Source organism: Eretmochelys imbricata, chromosome 4 (genome assembly GCF_965152235.1).
Source record: "Eretmochelys imbricata isolate rEreImb1 chromosome 4, rEreImb1.hap1, whole genome shotgun sequence".
Taxonomy (NCBI): Eukaryota; Metazoa; Chordata; order Testudines; family Cheloniidae; genus Eretmochelys; species Eretmochelys imbricata.
This window is the reverse complement of record NC_135575.1, coordinates 72,506,674-72,527,722: the sequence shown is the minus strand read 5'-3', so window position 1 is coordinate 72,527,722 and position 21,049 is coordinate 72,506,674. Positions and strand designations below refer to the sequence as shown.

The following is a 21,049-nucleotide window of genomic DNA, read 5'->3' as shown; positions in this document are numbered from 1 at the left end:
TTGTGACATTAAACTGTTCTTAGTAAAAACAGAATCATAGAATCATAGAATATCAGGGTTGGAAGGGACCCCTGAAGGTCATCTAGTCCAACCCCCTGCTCGAAGCAGGACCAATTCCCAGTTAAATCATCCCAGCCAGGGCTTTGTCAAGCCTGACCTTAAAAACTTCCAAGGAAGGAGATTCCACCACCTCCCTAGGCAACGCATTCCAGTGTTTCACCACCCTCTTAGTGAAAAAGTTTTTCCTAATATCCAATCTAAACCTCCCCCACTGCAACTTGAGGCCATTACTCCTCGTTCTGTCATCTGCCACCATTGAGAACAGTCTAGAGCCATCCTCTTTGGAACCCCCTTTCAGGTAGTTGAAAGCAGCTATCAAATCCCCCCTCATTCTTCTCTTCTGCAGGCTAAACAATCCCAGCTCCCTCAGCCTCTCCTCATAAGTCATGTGTTCTAGACCCCTAATCATTTTTGTTGCCCTTCGCTGGACTCTCTCCAATTTATCCACATCCTTCTTGTAGTGTGGGGCCCAAAACTGGACACAGTACTCCAGATGAGGCCTCACCAATGTCGAATAGAGGGGGACGATCACGTCCCTCGATCTGCTCGCTATGCCCCTACTTATACATCCCAAAATGCCATTGGCCTTCTTGGAACATGGAAAGAAAAATGCAGAAAATATGACCAATCAGCAGATTTCCTCCACCCGAAATACAGTTTTCTGTCATTTCTGTGATGAGCAGTTCTTGCCAATTAATTTATTGTACCCTTGTCTGTGGCTAACCAGTTCCTTTTCAATTGAAAGTAACAATATTTCCATTATATAAGTAACTTATTTAGCAAAATGTTATTTCTGCAATCTCTGTAAAGTCCTATTTTACTTAAAATATTACATTAACTATGTAATTAAAATGAGATTTATGGCCAATTTCTGTCCTCTGCTAAAGTCATGCAGCTCCAATGAATTCATTTCTTCTATGGCCAAACTCTGCTTACAGTGACACCCTAGTGCAACAAACTGGGACTGCTTACTGTAACTGAAGATTCATTTGGCCAATAATATTTGCATGGCTCTAAAAGTGAAATTCTGACTTCAATTAGCATGTACTAGAAGTTTATTTTGCATATCAACCTTCATATCTGTGTCCATTTCTTTTTGTCTTGGAGAAATACAAATATTTTTGGACAGGCTCAAAAACCAAAGAGCTCTTTTAAAGAACATAGCCAGACTGATCTCTGTTGCTTAGTGTTCTCTGTTTCTTCTTTTCCTCTTTTCTTTCCCTCTCACTCATCTTCGTTTTCCCTTCTGCTCCCAGCCCCTCCAAAAGGCTTTTACACTGTCTTCTCTAGAAGTTAAGTGACCTGCAGGCTCCTTGTAGCTCTGACCCACAATTCCTCGTGGCAGCTCTTCCGCTCACAGATTAATAAGAGGCTTTGAATTGCAAAGGTGCTGATTCAGTGCAACAAGGGATATTGAATATCAACCTACTGATGAATCAGTGGCTGTGCAGTCCTGAAATAGCTTCTCCACTACATTTTCTATGAAAAATGAACATACAACTAGCTTTTGGGGGCTTAGTGGCCTAATGAATGTGCAACACACTGCTGTGGAAAGGGTTTGAATTTAGGCCTTGAGATCATCTCCTTGTTATCCCTGGGCCTGGAACTGTATGGAGGCAGTTTGCATAGCACTAGGTGAGGGTGGGTGAGAATACTTTTCAACACTTGATTTACCGCCTTTTGGCCAACTCAGGACTGAGGCTTATGAGATCCAGAGAGAAATGCATCCCAGGCCTCCTTGTCCAGAAATAAGGATTAGGTTAACATGAATTCTGAGAAAGGAGGAAATAAAGTGGAGAAATAGGGTGGGGGATCTGAGAATCATCCTCATAAACAACTGACCACAGTTTTACCAGGATTTTCTAGTATCTAATTTAATATTTAGCAGGGCTCTTTTTTCCATGCAGTATTTGTACCATATATACTTCCTTAGTTGCTAACTGTTTTTGTGAGCAACAAAATCCATTAATTTCATCCTGAATGTAGTAATTAGTGCTGTCATATCTATACTCTGTGTTGTAATTGGCAGCTGATGGCAAGATACTGCAGTGGGTATAATCAATGAACAGAACAAATAGATGCACCACAGCAGACACTTGAATTGGGATCCTCTGCTTGGTTAACCAAGAGGCAGTAGCTAGGTCAATGGAAGAACTCCCTCATCGACCTAGCTGCATGTACTGTGGTTGTTAGGGTGACCTAACTACATCGCATAGGGCATGAAATTTTTCATACCCCTTGAATGATGTAGCTAGGTTGACCTAAGTTTTAGGTGTAGACCAGGCCTGGGACAAGATGCAGCAGGTGAACATAACTAACAAGGAAGGGAGGGAGGTCAAGGGTTAAAAAACTAAGATAAGTTGCCTGTTGTACATCTGATGGTGCCAAAAATTATAGGGATTTTTGGATACAAGAGAAGATTAGGTTAGCAGCTGCAGTGATGAATGTGTAAAAGAAAACATCAATAGTACCTTCTGATATGAGGCTGGTTGGGGGGTGTTCGAGGACTCCGTCCTCTCTGATTAACAGCCTGAACCATCAGCCTTCCAGTACAGCTTATTCTGCCCTGTTACAAACATTGAGGTGAAAAAAACAAATTATTTTATTAAAAATAAACAATTTTAACAGAATAGATTTTCCCCAAAACACTAAACAAACGTATTAATAAATGCCCAGAGCCTGAAGTTCACTTGTTGGTGCCAACTTTTACGGATGCCCTGCTTTCACAATCTTTTCTTCCACAAGAAGGGAGTTCCCATCAGAATTAGTTAACATCCCAACTGCCATCAATACTTTCCCTATTTTTACAGCTAGCAATCCAACTGTGAACACACTGAAGCAATTCTGTGGTTACAAAAAATCATCAATAAAAACTTATGAGGTCTACTTTATTGTATCCTACAAGGTTGCCCTTTCAAAAGGGGGAAAATTCTGCACTATCTGGAACACAGCTAGTACAGATAGCAGTGAGATACCTATTGCCTTTAGAATAAAGTAGTTAGACATATTGCCATTTTCCTTTATGCTGTTAAATGGTCCAGCTGCTGACTCTGCTCTCGCTGATGGACCATTTAGTAATGCTGCTGACTGTTCTTAACATCAGCATAACATTCACATTGATTCTTAGTTATCCAGTAGTAAAATTATCCAGCTGCTCCTCCGCCGGCTATAAGTCACACCCAAAATATACCTAACAAACTTTATATGCAGAGCTTGTGGCAGCTCAGTCATTGTTTTGTTTGCACCACTGATGTCTTCACATTCAGAAAAGAAGTTGTATTGCATAAAATCAGAAAGCAGGGGGGGAAAAAAGCAGTCACCTTGAAATACAGTTATTACTGATAGATAACATGTATACGTGCTGCTTTACAAAATGTACCACACAAGGCATTTGATTTCCAGTACTCATGAAGCAAAATCTCTGAGAGAAAGGTTGGTACCAGTAAAAAATATGTATTTCTGGACAGCTGTCTGCACATTTCACAGCACAGTGGGAAATCTGGGTTTTGGAGCGTCCATTCAGCTTCGCTAAACAGAGGTAAGTAGTCGTTTGGACTCTCAGCCATAGAGGGGATGAAAACAGCATTTCAAAGTAACCAAAAAGCTTCTAAGTTTTTGAAAGATTTTAGTTCACTAAAAAATAGAATACATATTTGTGCATTTCAAGTGCTTTTTTGTTGATTGTATTAAAAGCCGATTCTCCACCAGTGTCTATCATCTTCAACAAGACCCCTAAGCACTAAGTGTCTGTTTATCCAAGTTAACAGAAATTGCTGAAATTTCCCATAGACCTCACATAAATATATTTGTTTGGTCCAGTGGATAAACATGAATGTTCCCAACTGCCAAACAAGAGACTGCTCATGTTCCAGCAGATACCGGCATCTGGCCAGGATAAGGATCGGACTATCACTAAGGCAATAAATTAGGCGATAACGGTAAGATGTAACTTACTCCTTTCCCTCTGAAATGTCTGTAGAACTGCAGGTTACAAAGGAGTAGCGGCAAGGGGAGAAACCTCAAGTTCTTCCAGACAGAAGGGCAGGATTTAGTATATTTTAGGAGGGATAGGTCCTGCTTTGGGGCTTCTAAGGCCTAGACGCCCTCCTTCCTGGACTTTTTCTCAGGACTCTGCTGTTGTGGACACCCACATGGAGTGGTAGAAATCAGGGCATTGGACATTTCGGGGCTATTCCAATATCTTTCCTGTGCAATAAACATGGTACATAGCATCCATTATGATGTAAAAAGTGTGTGATGTTCCTTTTACATTTCTAATAGCTGTATGAGCTGAGACAGTTTTGGAGGTGCCCTGTGATAATTTATGAATAGAGTCTGTTGGTCTAGTTATTGGGGTGTTTTTGTAGGACTTTGGTTTAACTCAACAGGAGTCTATCTGGAAAAATGGCAGGAAAGAGAACACCACCTCAAGATAAGCCACTGTACCAGGGCCTCCTTGATCCTGCTTCTGTCTCTGTCTACAAACCACGTAGACAGGTGTTGCTGGTCCAACACCTTGTGCAGTTTATTTATAATTGAGTCCCACTACCTTCAAAGCATACCTAGTGCCTTTACAAGCAGGGAGAGAGCAATCTCCCTCTCACTGCCTGCTTTTTTCCCTTTTCACTTCCTTCTTGTGCCTATTTGTGGGCTCTGGCTAATGACTTAATTAGCCTTACTGCCCTGCCGCACCCACAAATTAGGCACAGGTCTGCCTCATCAGCTCCAATCTGCTATGCCTGATTGGAGCTGCTGTGAACAGAGTGCTGACTCAGGGTTTCATACCTAGCACTCTGTCACAGCCAGCCTTTCAGCAAACACTTGAGAGTTGTTAAGGGACAATACCAGAATCACTGGCTCCGAGTACTCGTTTGATCTCCTGCTGAGCCTACAGGACTTGTTTTGACAAGATGGGTCAAAGCCCAGGGACACAGAAGAACAAAAGAACTATAGCAGTTTAAAAAGAACCCCGTCTCCAGAGAGGGGCAGTAGTTGTTTGGGAGAAGCAGACTGAGACACAGGACCCCACTGGGGCTGTCTGAGCAAGTTAGACCTGTCGAGGCTTCCATCAGGGGATGGTAAATGTTTAGGTCACAGACATATGTGTAGACAATTTAAAAAAAATCCTTTTTCTGGTGCTTTATTCCTACTACCAAAATAAACAATGCTTTTGTTTTAAGAAAGCTGTCTGATCACTATATACACTACTGGTCACAGACTCCCAAAGGGAAGAACTGCAGGCACATGAGCCCTGTTGGACCTGCTGGATAAGAATGGTGGATACACTGGGCACTGTAGACCAGGAGCCAGTATAAGAGTGGGAGAATTGCAGAATTCAGTCCAGAAAAGGCAGCATTCAGTCCGGCGACCAGAAAGGGGACAGAGGTGCAGCTAGCCCTGCAACCATGATAAGAAGTCACCAGGACTAGATGGTATTCACCCAAGAGTTCTGACAGAACTCAAATGTGAAATTGCAGAACTACTAACTATAGTCTGTAACATAGAATCATAGAATATCAGGGTTGGAAGGGACCTCAGGAGATCATCTAGTCCAACCCCCTGCTCAAAGCAGGACCCATCCCCAATTACATCATCCCAGCCACTGCTTTGTCAAGCCTGACCTTAAAAACTTCTAAGGAAGGAGATTCTACCACCTCCCTAGGTAACGCATTCCAGTGTTTCACCACCCTCCTAGTGAAAAAGTTTTTCCTAATATCCAACCTAAACCTCTCCCACTGCAACTTGAGACCATTACTCCTTGTCCTGTCCTCTTCTACCACTGAGAATAGTCTAGAACCATCCTCTTTGGAACCACCTCTCAGGTAGTTGAAAGCAGCTATCAAATCCCCCCTCATTCTTCTCTTCTGCAGACTAAACAATCCCAATTCCCTCAGCCTCTCCTCATAAGTCATGTGTTCCAGACCCCTAATCAATTTTGTTGCCCTTCGCTGGACTCTCTCCAATTTATCCACATCCTTCTTGTAGTGTGGGGCCCAAAACTGGACACAGTACTCCAGATGAGGCCTCACCAATGTCGAATAGAGGGGAACGATCACGTCCCTCGATCTGCTGGCTATGCCCCTACTTATACATCCCAAAATGCCATTGGCCTTCTTGGCAACAAGGGCACACTGTTGACTCGTATCCAGCTTCTTGTCCACTGTCACCCCTAAGTAACCTATCATTTAAATCAGCTTCTGTACCAAATGACTGGAGGATAGCTAATGTGATGCCAATTTTTAAAAAGGGCTGGAGAGGTGATCCCAGCAATTACAGGTCCAGAAGCCTGACTTCAGTACCAGGCAAACTAGTTGAAACTATAGTAAAGAACAAAATTGTCAGACACATTGATGAACATAATTTGTTGGGGAGGAGTCAACATGGTTTTTGTAAAGGGAAATCATGCTTCACCAAGCTACTAGAATTCTTTGAGTGGATCAACATGCATGTGGACAGGGGGGATCCAGTGGATATAGTGTACTTAGATGATTTTCAGAAAACCTTTGACAAGGTCACCCACCAAAGTAAGCTGTCATGGGATATGAGAGAAGGTCCTTTCATGGATCTGTAACTGGTTAAAAGATAGGACTTAATGGGTAGGAATAAATGGTCAGTTTTCATAATGGAGAGAGGTAAATAGTGAGTCCCCCAGGGGTCTGTACTGGGACCAGTCCTATTCAACATATTCATAAATGATCTGGAGAAAGGGGTAAACAGTGTGAGGTGGCAAAATTTGCAGATGATACAAAATGACTCAAGATAGTTAAGTCCCAAGCTGACTGCAAAGAGCTACAAAAAGATCTCAAAAACTGGGTGACTGGGCAACAAGATGGCAGATGAAATTCCATGTTGATAAATGCAAAGTAATGCACACTGGAAGACATAATCCCAACTATACATATAAAATGATGGGGTCTAAATTAGCTGTTACCACTCAAGAAAGAGATCTTGGAGTCATTGTGGATAGTTCTCTGAAAACATCCACTCAATGTGCAGCAGCAGTCAAAAAAGTGAACAGAATGTTGTGAATCATTAAGAAAGGGATAGATAATAAAACAGAAAATATCATATTGCCTCTTTATAAATCCATGGTATGCACACATCTTGAATATTGCATGCAGATGTGGTAGCCCCATGTCAAAAAAGATATATTGGAATTGGAAAAGGTTCAGAAAAGGGCAACAAAAATGATTAGGGGTATGGAATGGCTGCCATATGAGGAGAGATTAATAAGACTGGGACTTTTCAGCTTGGAAAATAGACTAAGGGGGGATATGATAGAGGTCTATAAAATCATTAATGGTGTGGAGAAAGTAAATAAGGAAGTGTTATTTACTCCTCATAACACAAGAACTAGGAGTCACCAAATAAAATTAATAGGCAGGAAATTTAAAACAAAAGGAAGTATTTCTTCACACAACACACAGTCAACCTGTGGAACTCCTTGCCAGAGGATGTTGTGAAGGCCAAGCCTATAACAGGATTCCAAAAAAAACTAGAGAAGTTCATGGAGGATAGGTCCATCAATGGCTATTAGCCAGGATGGGCAGGGATGGTGTCCCTAGCCTTTGTTTGCCAGAAGCTGGGAATGGGGGACAGGAGGTGGATCACTTGATGATTACCTGTTGTGTTCATTCCCTCTGGGGCACCTGGCATTGGCCACTGTTGTTTTTTTTTTGTGTGTATATAAAATCTTCCTACTGTATTTTCCACTGCATGCATCTGATGAAGTGGGCTTTAGCCCATGAAAACATATACCCAGATAAATTTGTTAGTCTCTAAGGTGCCACAAGTACTCCTCGTTCTTTTTGCTGATACAGACTAATACAGCTACTACTCTGAAACCTGTCAGAAGACAGAATACTGGGCTAGATGGACCTTTGGTCTGACCCAGTATGGCCGTTCTTCCGTTCTTATGATATAAGCATGTTTTTTTCCTGTCATAACCACAGACAAAAGATTCTGCCTTACACTATGCACAGTAATAAAACACAAAGTGCAATGTTACTAATGCAAACCAGCTCCATTCTCGTGATTGCAGTTTCATTTGTGTTATATACACAGCGAGCTCACTGCTAATTTTTCTTGCTTTGACCTGTTGGTAAACATCTGGCTATGTAATAACTGTAGAACTTGTTTTGTCTTCTTGAGTGCCTGAAATACCTGGCAAAAAGCTTACATTTTATTAGAACGTTTGATTTAATCCAAACAAGCAGTGAATTCCTATGTTCAGAAGGCTCCATTACAAAGGCCACAATGAAGTCAGCATGCACAGCGTTATCTTTAGAAGCAAATTTGCAAAACAACGATTTTGCACTGTGTATTAATTTTAAATGAATGGCTTTCATTAGCATATGGGACTGAGCTACAGAGTCTAGATTTCAAATGTAATCACATCAAATCAATATTATGCAGGTCAGACCAGATCATAATAGTTCCTTCTGGCCTTTGAATCCATGAAAATTTGGCCATGTTTAGATATTGGATTTTGGTTCCTCCCATGGTTCAGGTGTGAGTTACATATGTGGCTGAGTTGTATCAGATCCTTCTCAGTTTTATTGCACAAGATGAATCTGTATTTTAAAAGTAATTTCTATTTTTCTAGTATTGCAGTGTTTGCACTTTTTGGCTGTATTCTAAATTAGCGCTCCTTGAAAAACTCTAAATATTTTCTATGAAACATTTTGAACAGAAAAAATTGTTTCATTCACAATTTGCACATGGAAATTTTCAACAAAATAACTCACAAACAAAAGTAGATTCAAATCAAAACTAAATGAAAATGTTCATTTAGACCTGATTTGTTGAAAAATCAAAATATTCTGAAAAAAACCTATTTTTTGAGGTGAGGGAGAATAATTTCTTTTTAAAAGTCATCTTTTTGTTAAAGAAAAATTTTGATGTCAATTTTCTACCTGCTCTAAGGTAACTGGAGCATGTACAATACATAATATACTGAGCAGCTGACAAAGACAATCAAAAAGAAAAGGAGTACTTGTGGCACCTTAGAGACTAACAAATTTCATGAAGTTGATAGCCTTTGTGCATATTGTTTTGAGAAGACGACACCACAGAAGATGGTAAGGACAGAGAATTTGTTTTAACTGTTAGTTATCAGCTGTTAGGGTTTTGTGGTGTAATGATAACCACAAAACTGTTTTGTAGTTATTTTCAGTTTCATAGGTTGGATTTGCTCAAGAAATGAGAATAGAGTATTTGTAGACGGTAATTGTTTTCTATTTGAGGCAGGGTTTTTTTAAAAGTGTGTTACATATCTGAAACTGATGTAAAAGCTTTTGAAATATGTTATTAACTTCATAAAACAAATGCTACGCACATCAGTGCTATTTTGGATCGTATTTATGTCACAGAAAGCATTATTTTTAAACATATATTAGCGCAACTTTAATGCTCCTGAAAAATCATGGATTAGGTGCCCTAAAGAGTGAAGTGATCTTTATCTACTGAATAGCTACCACATGGGCAGCAGTAGTGCCAAGCATCCCTGCATCAGTCTGCAGACGTACCTGAGCTTTGGACTCCATACTCATGTCTCCAGTAACACTGGTAATAAAAGGTGCCAACCACGATGTGGGCAGCCACTCACTAGGAACTGGATGGACTCCCCTAACAAAATTTCACATCAGTCACTAAATAGCTTTCAAAGGGTAATGAACTTTTGATTACTGCAGAGATTAGAATTGGAGAGCTAGAGGTGAAAGTCTCTGTATCCCCAGTCCTCTGACCCATTTAGTCCACCAGACAAATACCTGTGTTACAATAAGTTACTGCACATGGCCTGTGAAAACGAGTTATAAGACCATAAAAAACATCTGGAACCAGCAAGCCTCTATTTTAGGCGCCCCATACATTAACTTTTTGCTTGTGGGCAGTGAATTAACTCATTTCTAGCTAAATTTACTGGGATGTAGATGCAAGAGGGCATCCAGAAAAGGAAATGTAAAGGACTGGAAAGAATCTAGAATGGAAAACGCTAACAGGAGGGTTAGGGAACTGGACAGTTTATGGAACTGGTAAGTGAAGAAACCATGGGTGAGGCATTATCTAGGAGAAGATGGCCTAGAAAGTGGAGGGAAGATGGTAGCAGCAGGGGAAGGGTTGGGGATGGCCAGTCAGATAGTGAGGGGGCACCTGATTGCTACTCCACATTACAAAAGAGTGAAGGGGAGAGAGACGCAGTAAAAGGAGGAAGAAAAACAGGAAGGTGTGAGACGGTAAGGATCCACACCCACACTTAATGGCATTGGTAGGAGGCTAGCCATTGGGAGGTTACCAATATGTGTAAAGCAATGTTGAATGGGATAAAACACACAAAACTGAGTTATTGGAGAATTTGCAAAACAAAGTTTGCACCTCGGTTAAGATGCTGTATTCCAGGCTTTACAGTGAACCCAGTTTGTTGCCAGATTATAAATCCCAGATTTCAGGTTTCTATAGTTGTCATAAACATACAGCTAAGGGTAGCATAAAATCGCTCCTTTACCTGTAAAGGGTTAATCAGTGCCATTAACATAGTTGGCACCTGACTAGAAGGACCAATGGGGAAAGAAAATACTTTCAAATCTGGGGGGCGGGAGGGGAGGTTTTTTGTTTGTGCTCTTTGTTGTTCTCTCCAAGACAAAGAGAGAGACGAAGCAAGTAATCCAGCTCCTACTGAATGATACATCTAAAATTACAGAAATAGTAAGTAATAGCAAGGAAATGCGTTGGAGTATATCTTGTTTTAGCTTGTGAATTTTCCCTATGCTAAGAGGAAGGTTTATTCCTGTTTTTTGTAACTTTAAAGTTTTGCCTAGCGGGAAATCCTCTGTGTTTTAAATCTTATTACCCTGTAAAATTACCTTCTATCCTGATTTTACAGAGGTGCTTCTTTTACTTTTTTTCTTTATTATAAAGTTCTGTTTTTAAGAATCTGATCGGGGTTTTAGTGTCCTAAAATCCCAAGGGTCTGGTCTGTGCTCACCTTTTTTACACTCAAGCCTCCCCAGGAAAGGGGTGAAGGGGCTTGGGGGGATATTTTGGGGAAATAGGAACTCCAAGTGGTCCTTTTCCTAAATATTTGTCTAACTCACTTGGTGGTGGGAGCGATACCGTCCAAGGACCAGGAAGAATTAGTGCTTTGGGGAAGTTTTTAACTGAAGCTGGTAGAAATAAGCTTGGGGGTCTTTCATGCGAGTCCCCACATCTGTACCCTAGAGTTTAAAGTGGGGAGGGAACCCTGACAATAATGTAGATGCCTATACAACATTAACTGCCGTATGTGTGTGTGTATATATATTATATTATCCACATATACACACACACACTCAAGAATTGAGTATTTACTTTTTCCTCTTCCAAGATAAGCTGGTAAATCCTACTTTTGTAAATTTCACAATATCAGTCCAGATCCTCAGCTGGCATAGCTCCTTTATATCAATTAACTACATCTACATCATTTGAGGATTAGCTTCATTGCCTTTTATATTTAGATTAGTTTGGTGCACATAAAATGAGGGGCTAATAGTACTGGCCAGAGTCTAGCAAAGTGCAGCAGCACTGTGTAACCTGTACTAACACAATTTTGCCAATCCACTAGAATCCTGTTTTGAGACCCCACCCTCTGTACAGTGCTTTAATACATATTCATGTACTATGCTTTTCCTGGAAAGAAGCTGCTAATTTTGCCTATGTTTGTGGTAGCTTTGAGATGCGGACAGATTTCCATTAGCATTAGGAGGACAAACCACACTTATTTCCATGTATGATGACTTAACCAGCCTGGAATCTAAGTCTTCTGGTGTGAAAGGCTCGTGCATTAATCCACTGCTGCTCTTTGCCTCCACTGAACTGCTAAATGCATAGTAGAAATAAACTAATGCTGGGAGACATAATTATATTTACTTGGGAATTACATTATGAAGAAAGAACATAAAGGGCTGGGTGAACCATTCAAATGTTTTTTTCTATATTGCATAACAACATAAACTTCCAAGTTTTGATCCAGGGGATCCGGAGGAGGATGCTTCTGGTTCTTGTCCAAAGTCAAGCAAACATGAGCACAAGATTTTCTCATTAGTTCACACAGCTGTTTTCTCAGACTCCAAAACAGGGAATAAAGCAGAACTTTTTACTGTATTAAAAAAGTAGCACTGTTAAATGCCATCAGTTGTCAGTGATGATTGTCTGGGTCACATCTCTGTCATCAGATTGGTCAGTAGCCTCGTGGTGATATTCAGAGAAACAAAAGTAGGTACTAAATAAACTTGTAAATCTCACCTAGGGACTGATCCAAAAAAACCCTAAGTTAATGGGACTCCTTCAATTGACTTGCTTGGGTTTTGGATCAGGCCTCAAATACTGAACCTAAGCATTCTCAAGATGAAGTTTCTACCGTGGTGCAGTGGAGTGTGGTGGTTTATTTTTTTATTCCAAACAAATCTGCTATCAGTTTGCATTATTTATCACACAAATAGGTAGGTGTATTACTTAGTTGTTGTACAGTGCTTTCTGTATGAAGGAAGTGTCCAGCTTGTAAAGATTATCCAGGGACTTGTGGAACTATTTATATAATGTTGAAATAACATTTACATTTGAGAGTTTTATCCAATACAATTTGTGGTATCAAGGTCTATCTTAAAGCTACCATTTGTATATATGTAGCAACTTGAGGAGGTATTGACAGCTAAAAAGCTATGCAAAAATGGAAGTGTCATGCTAAGTAGCCTAGCAACGTGCATAACAGAGCACAACAGTCCTGTTTAGATTAAGTTGTGTCTTAATGATAAAGTTTGTTATTTTACAGAGTAAGTATTTGTGAGTTTGATCTTGGCAAGGTTCTCGGTGCTGCAGAATACATTTATTTATTATTTCTCTAAGCTATGGTAATGCTTTGGTCTCTCATGACTTGAATTCAAGCAGTGTTGCCTTCAGCTTGCTAAACTAGGAAAAAGTGGGTTGAAAAAATGACTTCCAGTGTTCATAGCCTGTGACTTCAGGCATTATGTCCACTGTGTTACTTTTTCAATGTGTGTGATAATAGGTTTCTGTTATGCACCACAGCTCTAGTTCATTAGCTACTGCATATGTAAAGAATCACTCAGATTACAAAGCAAGATCATGTTGTGAGTTTCAGAAGAACATACAGGGAAGACCATAGGATGTTTCCTATACATCAGGCTGCGACATTACACATACTACATGCTATATATAATCCTTGGCTTTTGTTGGATTGCATTTCAGCCTTATTATTGTAATGTAGTTTTAGGCCCTGAATCTAAAAGCCTTACTCATAGTCCCACACATAGTCCCACTCATAGAAGCACACATAGTCCCATTGGTTTCAGTGGGACTAACTGTGTCAATAAGTGCCATCAGCGGAAGTGTAACCAACAGCTTAGTTGTGTTCAGTTACTTATGCTGGGACCCTTGCCTATTTTACCTTGCATAATATTTACTTAAGGCATGCTCTGTCAAGACATTTAGACAGTGTCAGCTGAAGGCAAAGAAATGACAATGAAAAACAAACAAAATAACCATTCCATAGCATTTTTTCCTAAGCGTAGAGGCACAGTGGTCCCACCCTGCTGATGAAGTCTAAGTATTACATATTTTAAGATTACTTCATCTCTAATTAAATTGCACAACTGTCAGAGGAGAGAGTTTACAGAAGCTTATTCTGCAGCCAAACTTCCATTTACCTGAGGGTTGGCAGCCATGATAGTGTAATTCCCATCGTCATCCAGGGTGGAGGCTGCAGTGTGGAGAGAGCAGGTCCCATCTGGTTCTCTTTGAATTCTGTAGTGGTCACTCCTTTTAGAGATTTGCTTCCCATCTTTGAACCAATAAATCTGTAGCAGAAAACAAAGGGTGGATGATCAGAAGTGGGTGGGTATTGTCATCATTTCTCATTTAACAGTGGTAGCAACTCTCAACTGTTGAAAACCTCACTAGTGTGGATAGAAAGAAAACCTCTTTCTAAAAGGAGTAAAGAACTGGGCTCGGTCCTGAATCCATGAACTGGATGTAATAAATGTTTCTGTTACAGAATCCTAATCTTCAGAAGGGAAAGCACAAACATCCACACAGAGAAGTTAGATTAGAGGGTAGTATTCGGTTTCCAAAAAGCAAATGACAATTGAGCACTTACAGAAATGTTCCAGATCAAATAATTTTTCTGTATTTTATTTAAATCTGAAGTTGGAAAAATAATTTAAGAATATTAATGCTTTTTTTCCTAGTGGAAAAAAACCATGATGGTTACAGGAATGATTATGCCGATGACTCAGTATAAAAACAAGTGATAATTATACTTGATAAGTCACACTTTTACTAGATGCCCATTTGTGACTGTAAGCACTCCGTAATCACATCCCACACACTTCTGTAATAATCTTTGTACAAAACATGCCTTGTGAGGTATCATTTGAAAGCTAATAACTCACTGATCATTAATGTTCTTGGATGATGTATGTACATGATGGGTTTTAAGAGTTATAGATACATGCTAGAATTATGACTAATGTGATGAAACCAGGCTTGTCAGGGGGAGTTGGTGGGCAGGTCTGCCTTAGACAAAGAAATATAAATTTGATTGTCTGACCAGCCCAATCTTCAGGAAAAGACAATGAAGGTCCGTATTTACATCCAAGTAGTAAACAGGACCATCGAGACAGCAGGGGGACGAAAGAGCACGGAGCTTCCTTCATCACCAGACTCCATGTCATCTTCTTCACAGGTTGAATAAACTTTACTTTGAGGGGTAATCCTCAGAAGAATCCATTTCAAAGGTTTACTGGTCTATCAAGACAGGGGGGTCTGAACCTCAAGTGATAAACAATTGAATCAACTGATAGTATACAATATTACTGTATTATTTGCTTGTAACCCTTTCTCACATTATTCCTTTAGTTGGCATCACATAACCTATGCCCTATTATTAATAAATTTGTTTTATTTTTTACTATAAACCAACTCAGTGCTGTGTTTAAAGGGAAGGGTGTGTATTTACCCCAGTTAAGTTAATAGGCTATGTGATGTGCTTGTGTCTCTTTAAAGGAACAAACGGACATTATTATTTCTCTGAACTGTCCAGAAGAGGGATGGACATTGCAGCGCACACAGTTTTAGGAAAGTCTGGGAATTAGCGTGTCTTGGGGTCATGCTGCAAGTAGTAACCAAGGCTGCTGGAAGCCTGAGTGGGGATGTAGACAGGCTGCTGCGTTCAGGGCTGCTGAACCAGAGCTGTCTAGCACAGTTATTTCAGAGTGCAACCTGCATGTCTGTAGGCTCATTGTGAATGTTCCAGGCTAGAAGATATAGCAGCAAAGCACTGTAAGACATCTAGGTTTCAGAGCAAGTGGTGACACAACCTCTCACTGGCCTGGATTGCCTGCCGAGGCTCATCATACCCTTACACTGACTAATCTGAACCAAAAAGAAAAGGAGTACTTGTGGCACCTTAGAGACTAACCAATTTATTTGAGCATGAGCTTTCGTGAGCTACAGCTCACTTCATCGGATGCATACCGTGGAAACTGCAGCAGACATTATATACACACAGAGATCATGAAACAATACCTCCTCCCACCCCACTGTCCTGCTGGTAATAGCCTATCTAAAGTGATCATCAAGTTGGGCCATTTCCAGCACAAATCCAAGTTTTCTCACCCTCCACCCCCCTACACACAAACTCACTCTCCTGCTGGTAATAGCCCATCCAAAGTGACAACTCTCTTCACAATGTGCATGATAATCAAGGTGGGCCATTTCCTGCACAAATCCAGGTTCTCTCACCCCCTCACCCCCCTCCACCACCCCTGTAGCTCACGGAAGCTCATGCTCAAATAAATTGGTTAGTCTCTAAGGTGCCACAAGTACTCCTTTTCTTTTTGCGAATAATTTTTGGAGGGGGGTGAGGGGGTGAGAGAACCTGGATTTGTGCAGGAAATGGCCCACCTTGATTATCATGCACATTGTGAAGAGAGTTGTCACTTTGGATGGGCTGTTACCAGCAGGAGAGTGAGTTTGTGTGTAGGGGGGTGGAGGGTGAGAAAACCTGGATTTGTGCTGGAAATGGGCCAACCTGATGATCACTTTAGATAAGCTATTACCCGCAGGACAGTGGGGTGGGAGGAGGTATTGTTTCATGATCTTTGTGTGTATATAATATCTGCTGCAGTTTCCACGGTATGCATCCGATGAAGTGAGCTGTAGCTCACGAAAGCTCATGCTCAAATAAATTGGTTAGTCTCTAAGGTGCCACAAGTACTCCTTTTCTTTTTGCGAATACAGACTAACACGGCTGTTGCTCTGTAATCTGAACCAAATAACCATGAAGAGGCATGGTACTCAAACTCTCACTCCCCAGTTCAATATGTAATGTAACAACTTTTCTCTTTAAATTTTAATTGTTGAATAACATGCTTAATCATTCCCTGAAGAGACAGATACATCCCACCTTACTATAAGTGTAGGACTGACAATAATATTTAAACAATAATAGGGTATTATCAACATTTAATAGGTTTATATACTCTAAATACTCTAAAAATTTCATAGGAAATACCAACATTTTAAATCAAAGTATAGTACTTTAGAGAACTACATCCCAACTATATAATGGGTTAAAGTTCTACAGAATGGTTAACTTCTCTATTAAATAAGAGAGGACCTTTCTGTAAGGTTTTAAGTAGTTATATATTTTATTCTCAGGCTAATATGCAAGACCTGGTTGTAGCGTAGCATAAGGAGGGCCCTACCAAAGTCATGGCCATGAAAAACATGTCATGGAAAGTGAAAACTGGTCTTGTGTTTGCTTGTACCCTGTACGATACAGATTTCACAGGGGAGACCAGCGTTTCTCAAATTGGGGGTCCTGACCCAAAAGGGAGTTGCGGGGGGGGGGGGGGGGGTTGCAGTATTGCCACCCTTACGTCTGTGTTGCTGAGGGCGCAGTTTTGCAGGCAGCAGCGCAGAAATAAGGCTGGCAATACCATGCCCGGCCATCCCTACCTCTGCGCTGCTGCTGGCGGTGGTGCTGCCTGCAGAGCTGGGCAGCTGGAGAGCGGCAGCTGCTGGTCAGGAGCCCAGCACTGCAGGCACAGCTGCCCCCAGCAGCAGCGCAGAAGTAAGGGTAGTGGTATTGCCACCCCCCTCTCCCAACTCCTTTTTGGGTCAAGATCCCCATAATTACAACACTGAAATTTCAGATTTAAAAAGCTGAAATCATGAAATTTACCATTTTTAAAATCCCATGACTGTGAAACTGACCAAAATGGACTGTGAATTTGGTAGGGCCTTAAGTATAGGATAAGAGTTCAAGACAGACGTAACCAGAAAAAAACATTACTGTAATGTTCATTTTTGTATACATTCCATAAAGCCAGTTTTTAAGAGCCTCCAGCACAAGCAAAAAGGAGATTTGGAAATTGTGACCAAAGTATAAAATTTTCTAAGGCGCTTTAGTCACTTAGACCCAGATCTTCAAAGGTGTTTAGGCACCTAACTCCCATTGATTAATTGCCTAAAAACCTTTGAAGATCTGGGTCTAAGGATCCTTTGAGGATCTGGGCCTTTGGTGCTTTTGAACATTTTACCCAAGATGCGTAAAGTTAGACTCCTAAGCCTGTATTTAGGCTTCTAAATATATGGCCTCTTTTTCAAAAATGCTGACTGCTCAGCAGCTTCTGTTGAAGTCAGTGAATGCTGAACATTTCTGAAAAAGAGGTCACCTAACTTAGATGCCTAAATATGGGTTTAGGAGCTTAACTCAAGGCATTTATTTCTGAAAATTGCTGGCCCCTGTATCTGGCCTAGTTTTATCACAAAATGCCACTCACCACTACATTTCAATTACCCATAACTAGGGCTCTGTGTCTCATGGCGGTTATGAAAGTCACGGATTCTGCCACTTTCTGTGACCTCCGTGACTTCTTCGGGGGCCAGTTTGACTGACCCCAGGGCTGCCCAAGCAGCTGGCTCCAGGGCCAGCTCCTCAGGTGGTCCCCGACACAGCCACACCAGCCATTTCTAGAGAGGCCCTAGGGACAGCCACACCAGTTGCTGCTCCAGTGGCCTGGGCAACGGTCCCTGGCCCCCGGCAACTGGTGCTGCTAGCCCCAGGCATCCCCCCATCAGTGCCCCCCCTCCAAGATTTAATCACTGGTATTTTTAGTACAAGTCATGGACAGGTCACGGGCTGTGAATTTTTGTTTATTGCCCATGACCTGTCCATGACTTGTACTAAAAATACCCATGACTAAATCGTAGCCTTACCCATAACAGACCAGGAGCAACTGGTAAAAACCGTAGATGCCAAAAGAGAGCAGGGGTATCCATTTGCATAAACATTACAATCAGATGCAATTAGCAGACTTACCATTAGGGGTCTGTGCAGTTGAATCCAAGGAAATAAGAAGCTCCCTTATGTAAACCTCCGTCATAAAAAGATGTACAAGTAAAGGAATTGTGGACTTACACAGATGTGCAGTGGATAAAGTAGATCAAGACAGGAGGGGAAGCTCATTAATTTTGATGGCTGCCATTACATGTCTCCATATTATCAGGAATGAGGTGTTGCATCATTTTGTGATGATAAAAGGCAGCAAAGAGAAGAGAATGGGGTCAAGAAAAGAAATGCATTTGACAGGGTTTCTTCTCCCCACTCCCCAAAGGAGCCAGCAGCAAGCAAAGTAAAAAGACACTCTCCAGTGTCTGCTAGGATGGCGAATCTGTACTGATTCAAAAACAAAAAAGGAGAGGGTCTGGATCTCTACCCTGAAATATATAATGTAAAAAGAGATTTTATGTCAAACATACGATTTATTTGTTTCCTTCCCTCTCCCTCCTCAGGGGAATAGGAAGCTGCTGGGGCAAGTTCCTTCCTCTGGAACTAGCCTGGAGAAATACCTTCCTTTGTAAAGGAGGTGAATAGAGAACTTGTGTCTGGGGCCATAATTCTGCCATTAGATGCTCCTCTGACTGGTGGGAAAAACTGGGAGCACCAGGAAGAAGCTCCTCTCATGGCTGGGCAGTCCTCACTTCATCAGCCAGACAAGAAGGGAGGGGAAGTTCTCCCTCTGCTCTGCCTTACCTTAATGTCTGTAGAAAAGAGTTGAGGGCAAAGTAAGTCTAAAACCACCCATCTTATCTGCTTTGACTTTCTCCATTTTCTTTCTATGCCTGACAAGCTGCAACAGTGAGTACAAGGACTACAGTATATTTTGACATCCCCTGGAGGGAGCCTCAAAGTCTTGACACAACCAATCCCACTGATGTCCTGGGGAGGCAGCTCCACCAACCCAAACAAAGGACTTTGTGGGTTAATTCCCAGCTGAGGATCAGAAGGATCCGCGGGACGCACTAATGGCTGGAAGCAAATCAGGAGCAGATTAGCCTATGCACATACCATACACAGGGAAGTTAAGAAGGCTGTGCTGACCAAAAGCCAGGACAGGAAGCTCTAGGCAGAATAGAAGAGCTACCCCATCTGGCTTCTTTTGAGTTTACTGCTTGTATAAGTGCATGGATGGAATGCAGCTACAGACTTACAAAACTGGTGTCAATCTGGGTTTAACCAGAACCCTGCAACAAAACCCTATCAGGAGAGGGTGATTTGTGTTCAAACCTGAACCTCTGGTGAACTCTCTTTCTCTCTCATTGTTTCTCTCTAGGTCCTGCCATACAGCCTGTATTTCCATTCAAAGAACTTTCCCACTTAGAAGAAAATATATGTCTTCACAGTGTTATAATTGCCTGTGAGATGAAGGGAAAAGGGCTACGTCCACTTACTATACATGGGCTGATGTGTTAGAACAATAAATGAATATGGATTTCTTTTTTTGCAGTACAGTACGTATAGAGTGAATTTTTTCTTCCCCTAGTCATGAAACCAATGGGATTATTAGCATAAGGCAAGCAAGGTTGTCCAGAGTGTTATTTCTGTAGTGAGAACTCAGTGATTTAGTGAGAAAAATGTGTTCGGAAGTTTTCCAGCAACAGTCAAGCAACAAAGCAGAGCAAGATTCCAGTTAGATTACAATCTTCCAGGTTCTTCATACTTGCCAACTCTTCAAAGCCAATAATTCATTCATTTGGGGGAGTAAATTAAGGACACTTTTAAATTTCACTGAAACACAATAGACTAGGAGAAATGAGTGGAAATTTCCTTTAAAAAATAGTTACCATGTCTGGTTCTTGTATTGACAGGCATTACATGTCACTATAAATGATTTCATTTCCTCAATAGCTGGTTATACTAGTTTCCCATTTTGTCTGTCAGCATGCTTGCAGAAAATCTATGGTGTTAACAGCTTTGGTAATGTTTTCTCATTTGCTGACAGAGCTTTTACTGGAGACAAAAGATATTTGATCATTTATAAACACATGCTAATGGTTCTGAACAACGACATAGCTGCAAAAATGAGTTTTAACTTGCATGCTTCACATGTTTCATAATGTTACTTGACATTAGTTGGGCTTGCATTAAGTGGTAATTATTTTGTAACACACTTCTCTCATCAGAGAATCAGGAAACATGCCAAGAATTATTAAGCAGAGACACATATTAACTGTACCTGTTGTCCGAACTTGATACACTGATTGCTTAATACTCACTTCCACCAGGTAGTAAAAAAGTTCCCATTTATGGCTTTGTATTCTGAGTGAATTTTTAATGTAACCCTTGTCTGTTGTGGGTTGTTAAGTAATGGTACCATCACTATTTCTACTGGAAACAAAGGCCACCCATATGGTAAAATATTTTCCTTGTATGATACCTTGTAATAAAAGGTACTACTATCCCATGTAGTCATTGACCTCACATTTAGATACTGTATATTTTTAATAGATTTTTCAAAAACTGTAAGTGAATGTATTTAAAAAACCAGTAGTGATTTTCGACCCTGTACCACAGATTCAGCTATTTTTAAATCATTGTGAATGACATCCACCCCTGTGCAGAGAGGCCAGTACAAGGTCTGTGCACCAC

The 21,049-nt window shown here is 40.9% G+C and overlaps 2 protein-coding genes across 6 annotated transcripts in view; one reads left to right on the top strand and one right to left on the bottom strand.

Annotated features, from left to right (window-relative positions):
* The window catches only part of CBR4 (carbonyl reductase 4), a 66,619-nt gene extending 46,721 nt beyond the window's left edge, over positions 1-19,898 (top strand). The window contains exons 8-9 of one of the 4 annotated variants that reach the window (XR_013345945.1): positions 3,528-3,598; positions 3,880-4,223. The gene's annotated coding sequence lies outside the window, so the exon portion shown is untranslated. Of the gene's footprint in view, positions 1-3,527; positions 3,599-3,879; positions 4,224-18,912 lie in introns of those variants that run through there. The other 3 variants (XR_013345943.1, XR_013345946.1, XR_013345944.1) reach the window with 3 other exon arrangements.
* Positions 1-21,049, bottom strand: part of PALLD (palladin, cytoskeletal associated protein) — a 340,473-nt gene that overhangs the window by 10,922 nt on the left and 308,502 nt on the right. For both annotated transcript variants that reach the window (XM_077815437.1, XM_077815438.1), the window contains 2 exons: positions 13,761-13,910; positions 2,532-2,626 (listed from right to left, as the gene is read on the bottom strand). In XM_077815437.1, coding sequence (XP_077671563.1) covers positions 2,532-2,626; positions 13,761-13,910 — 245 coding nt within the window. The remainder of the gene's footprint in view (positions 1-2,531; positions 2,627-13,760; positions 13,911-21,049) is intronic.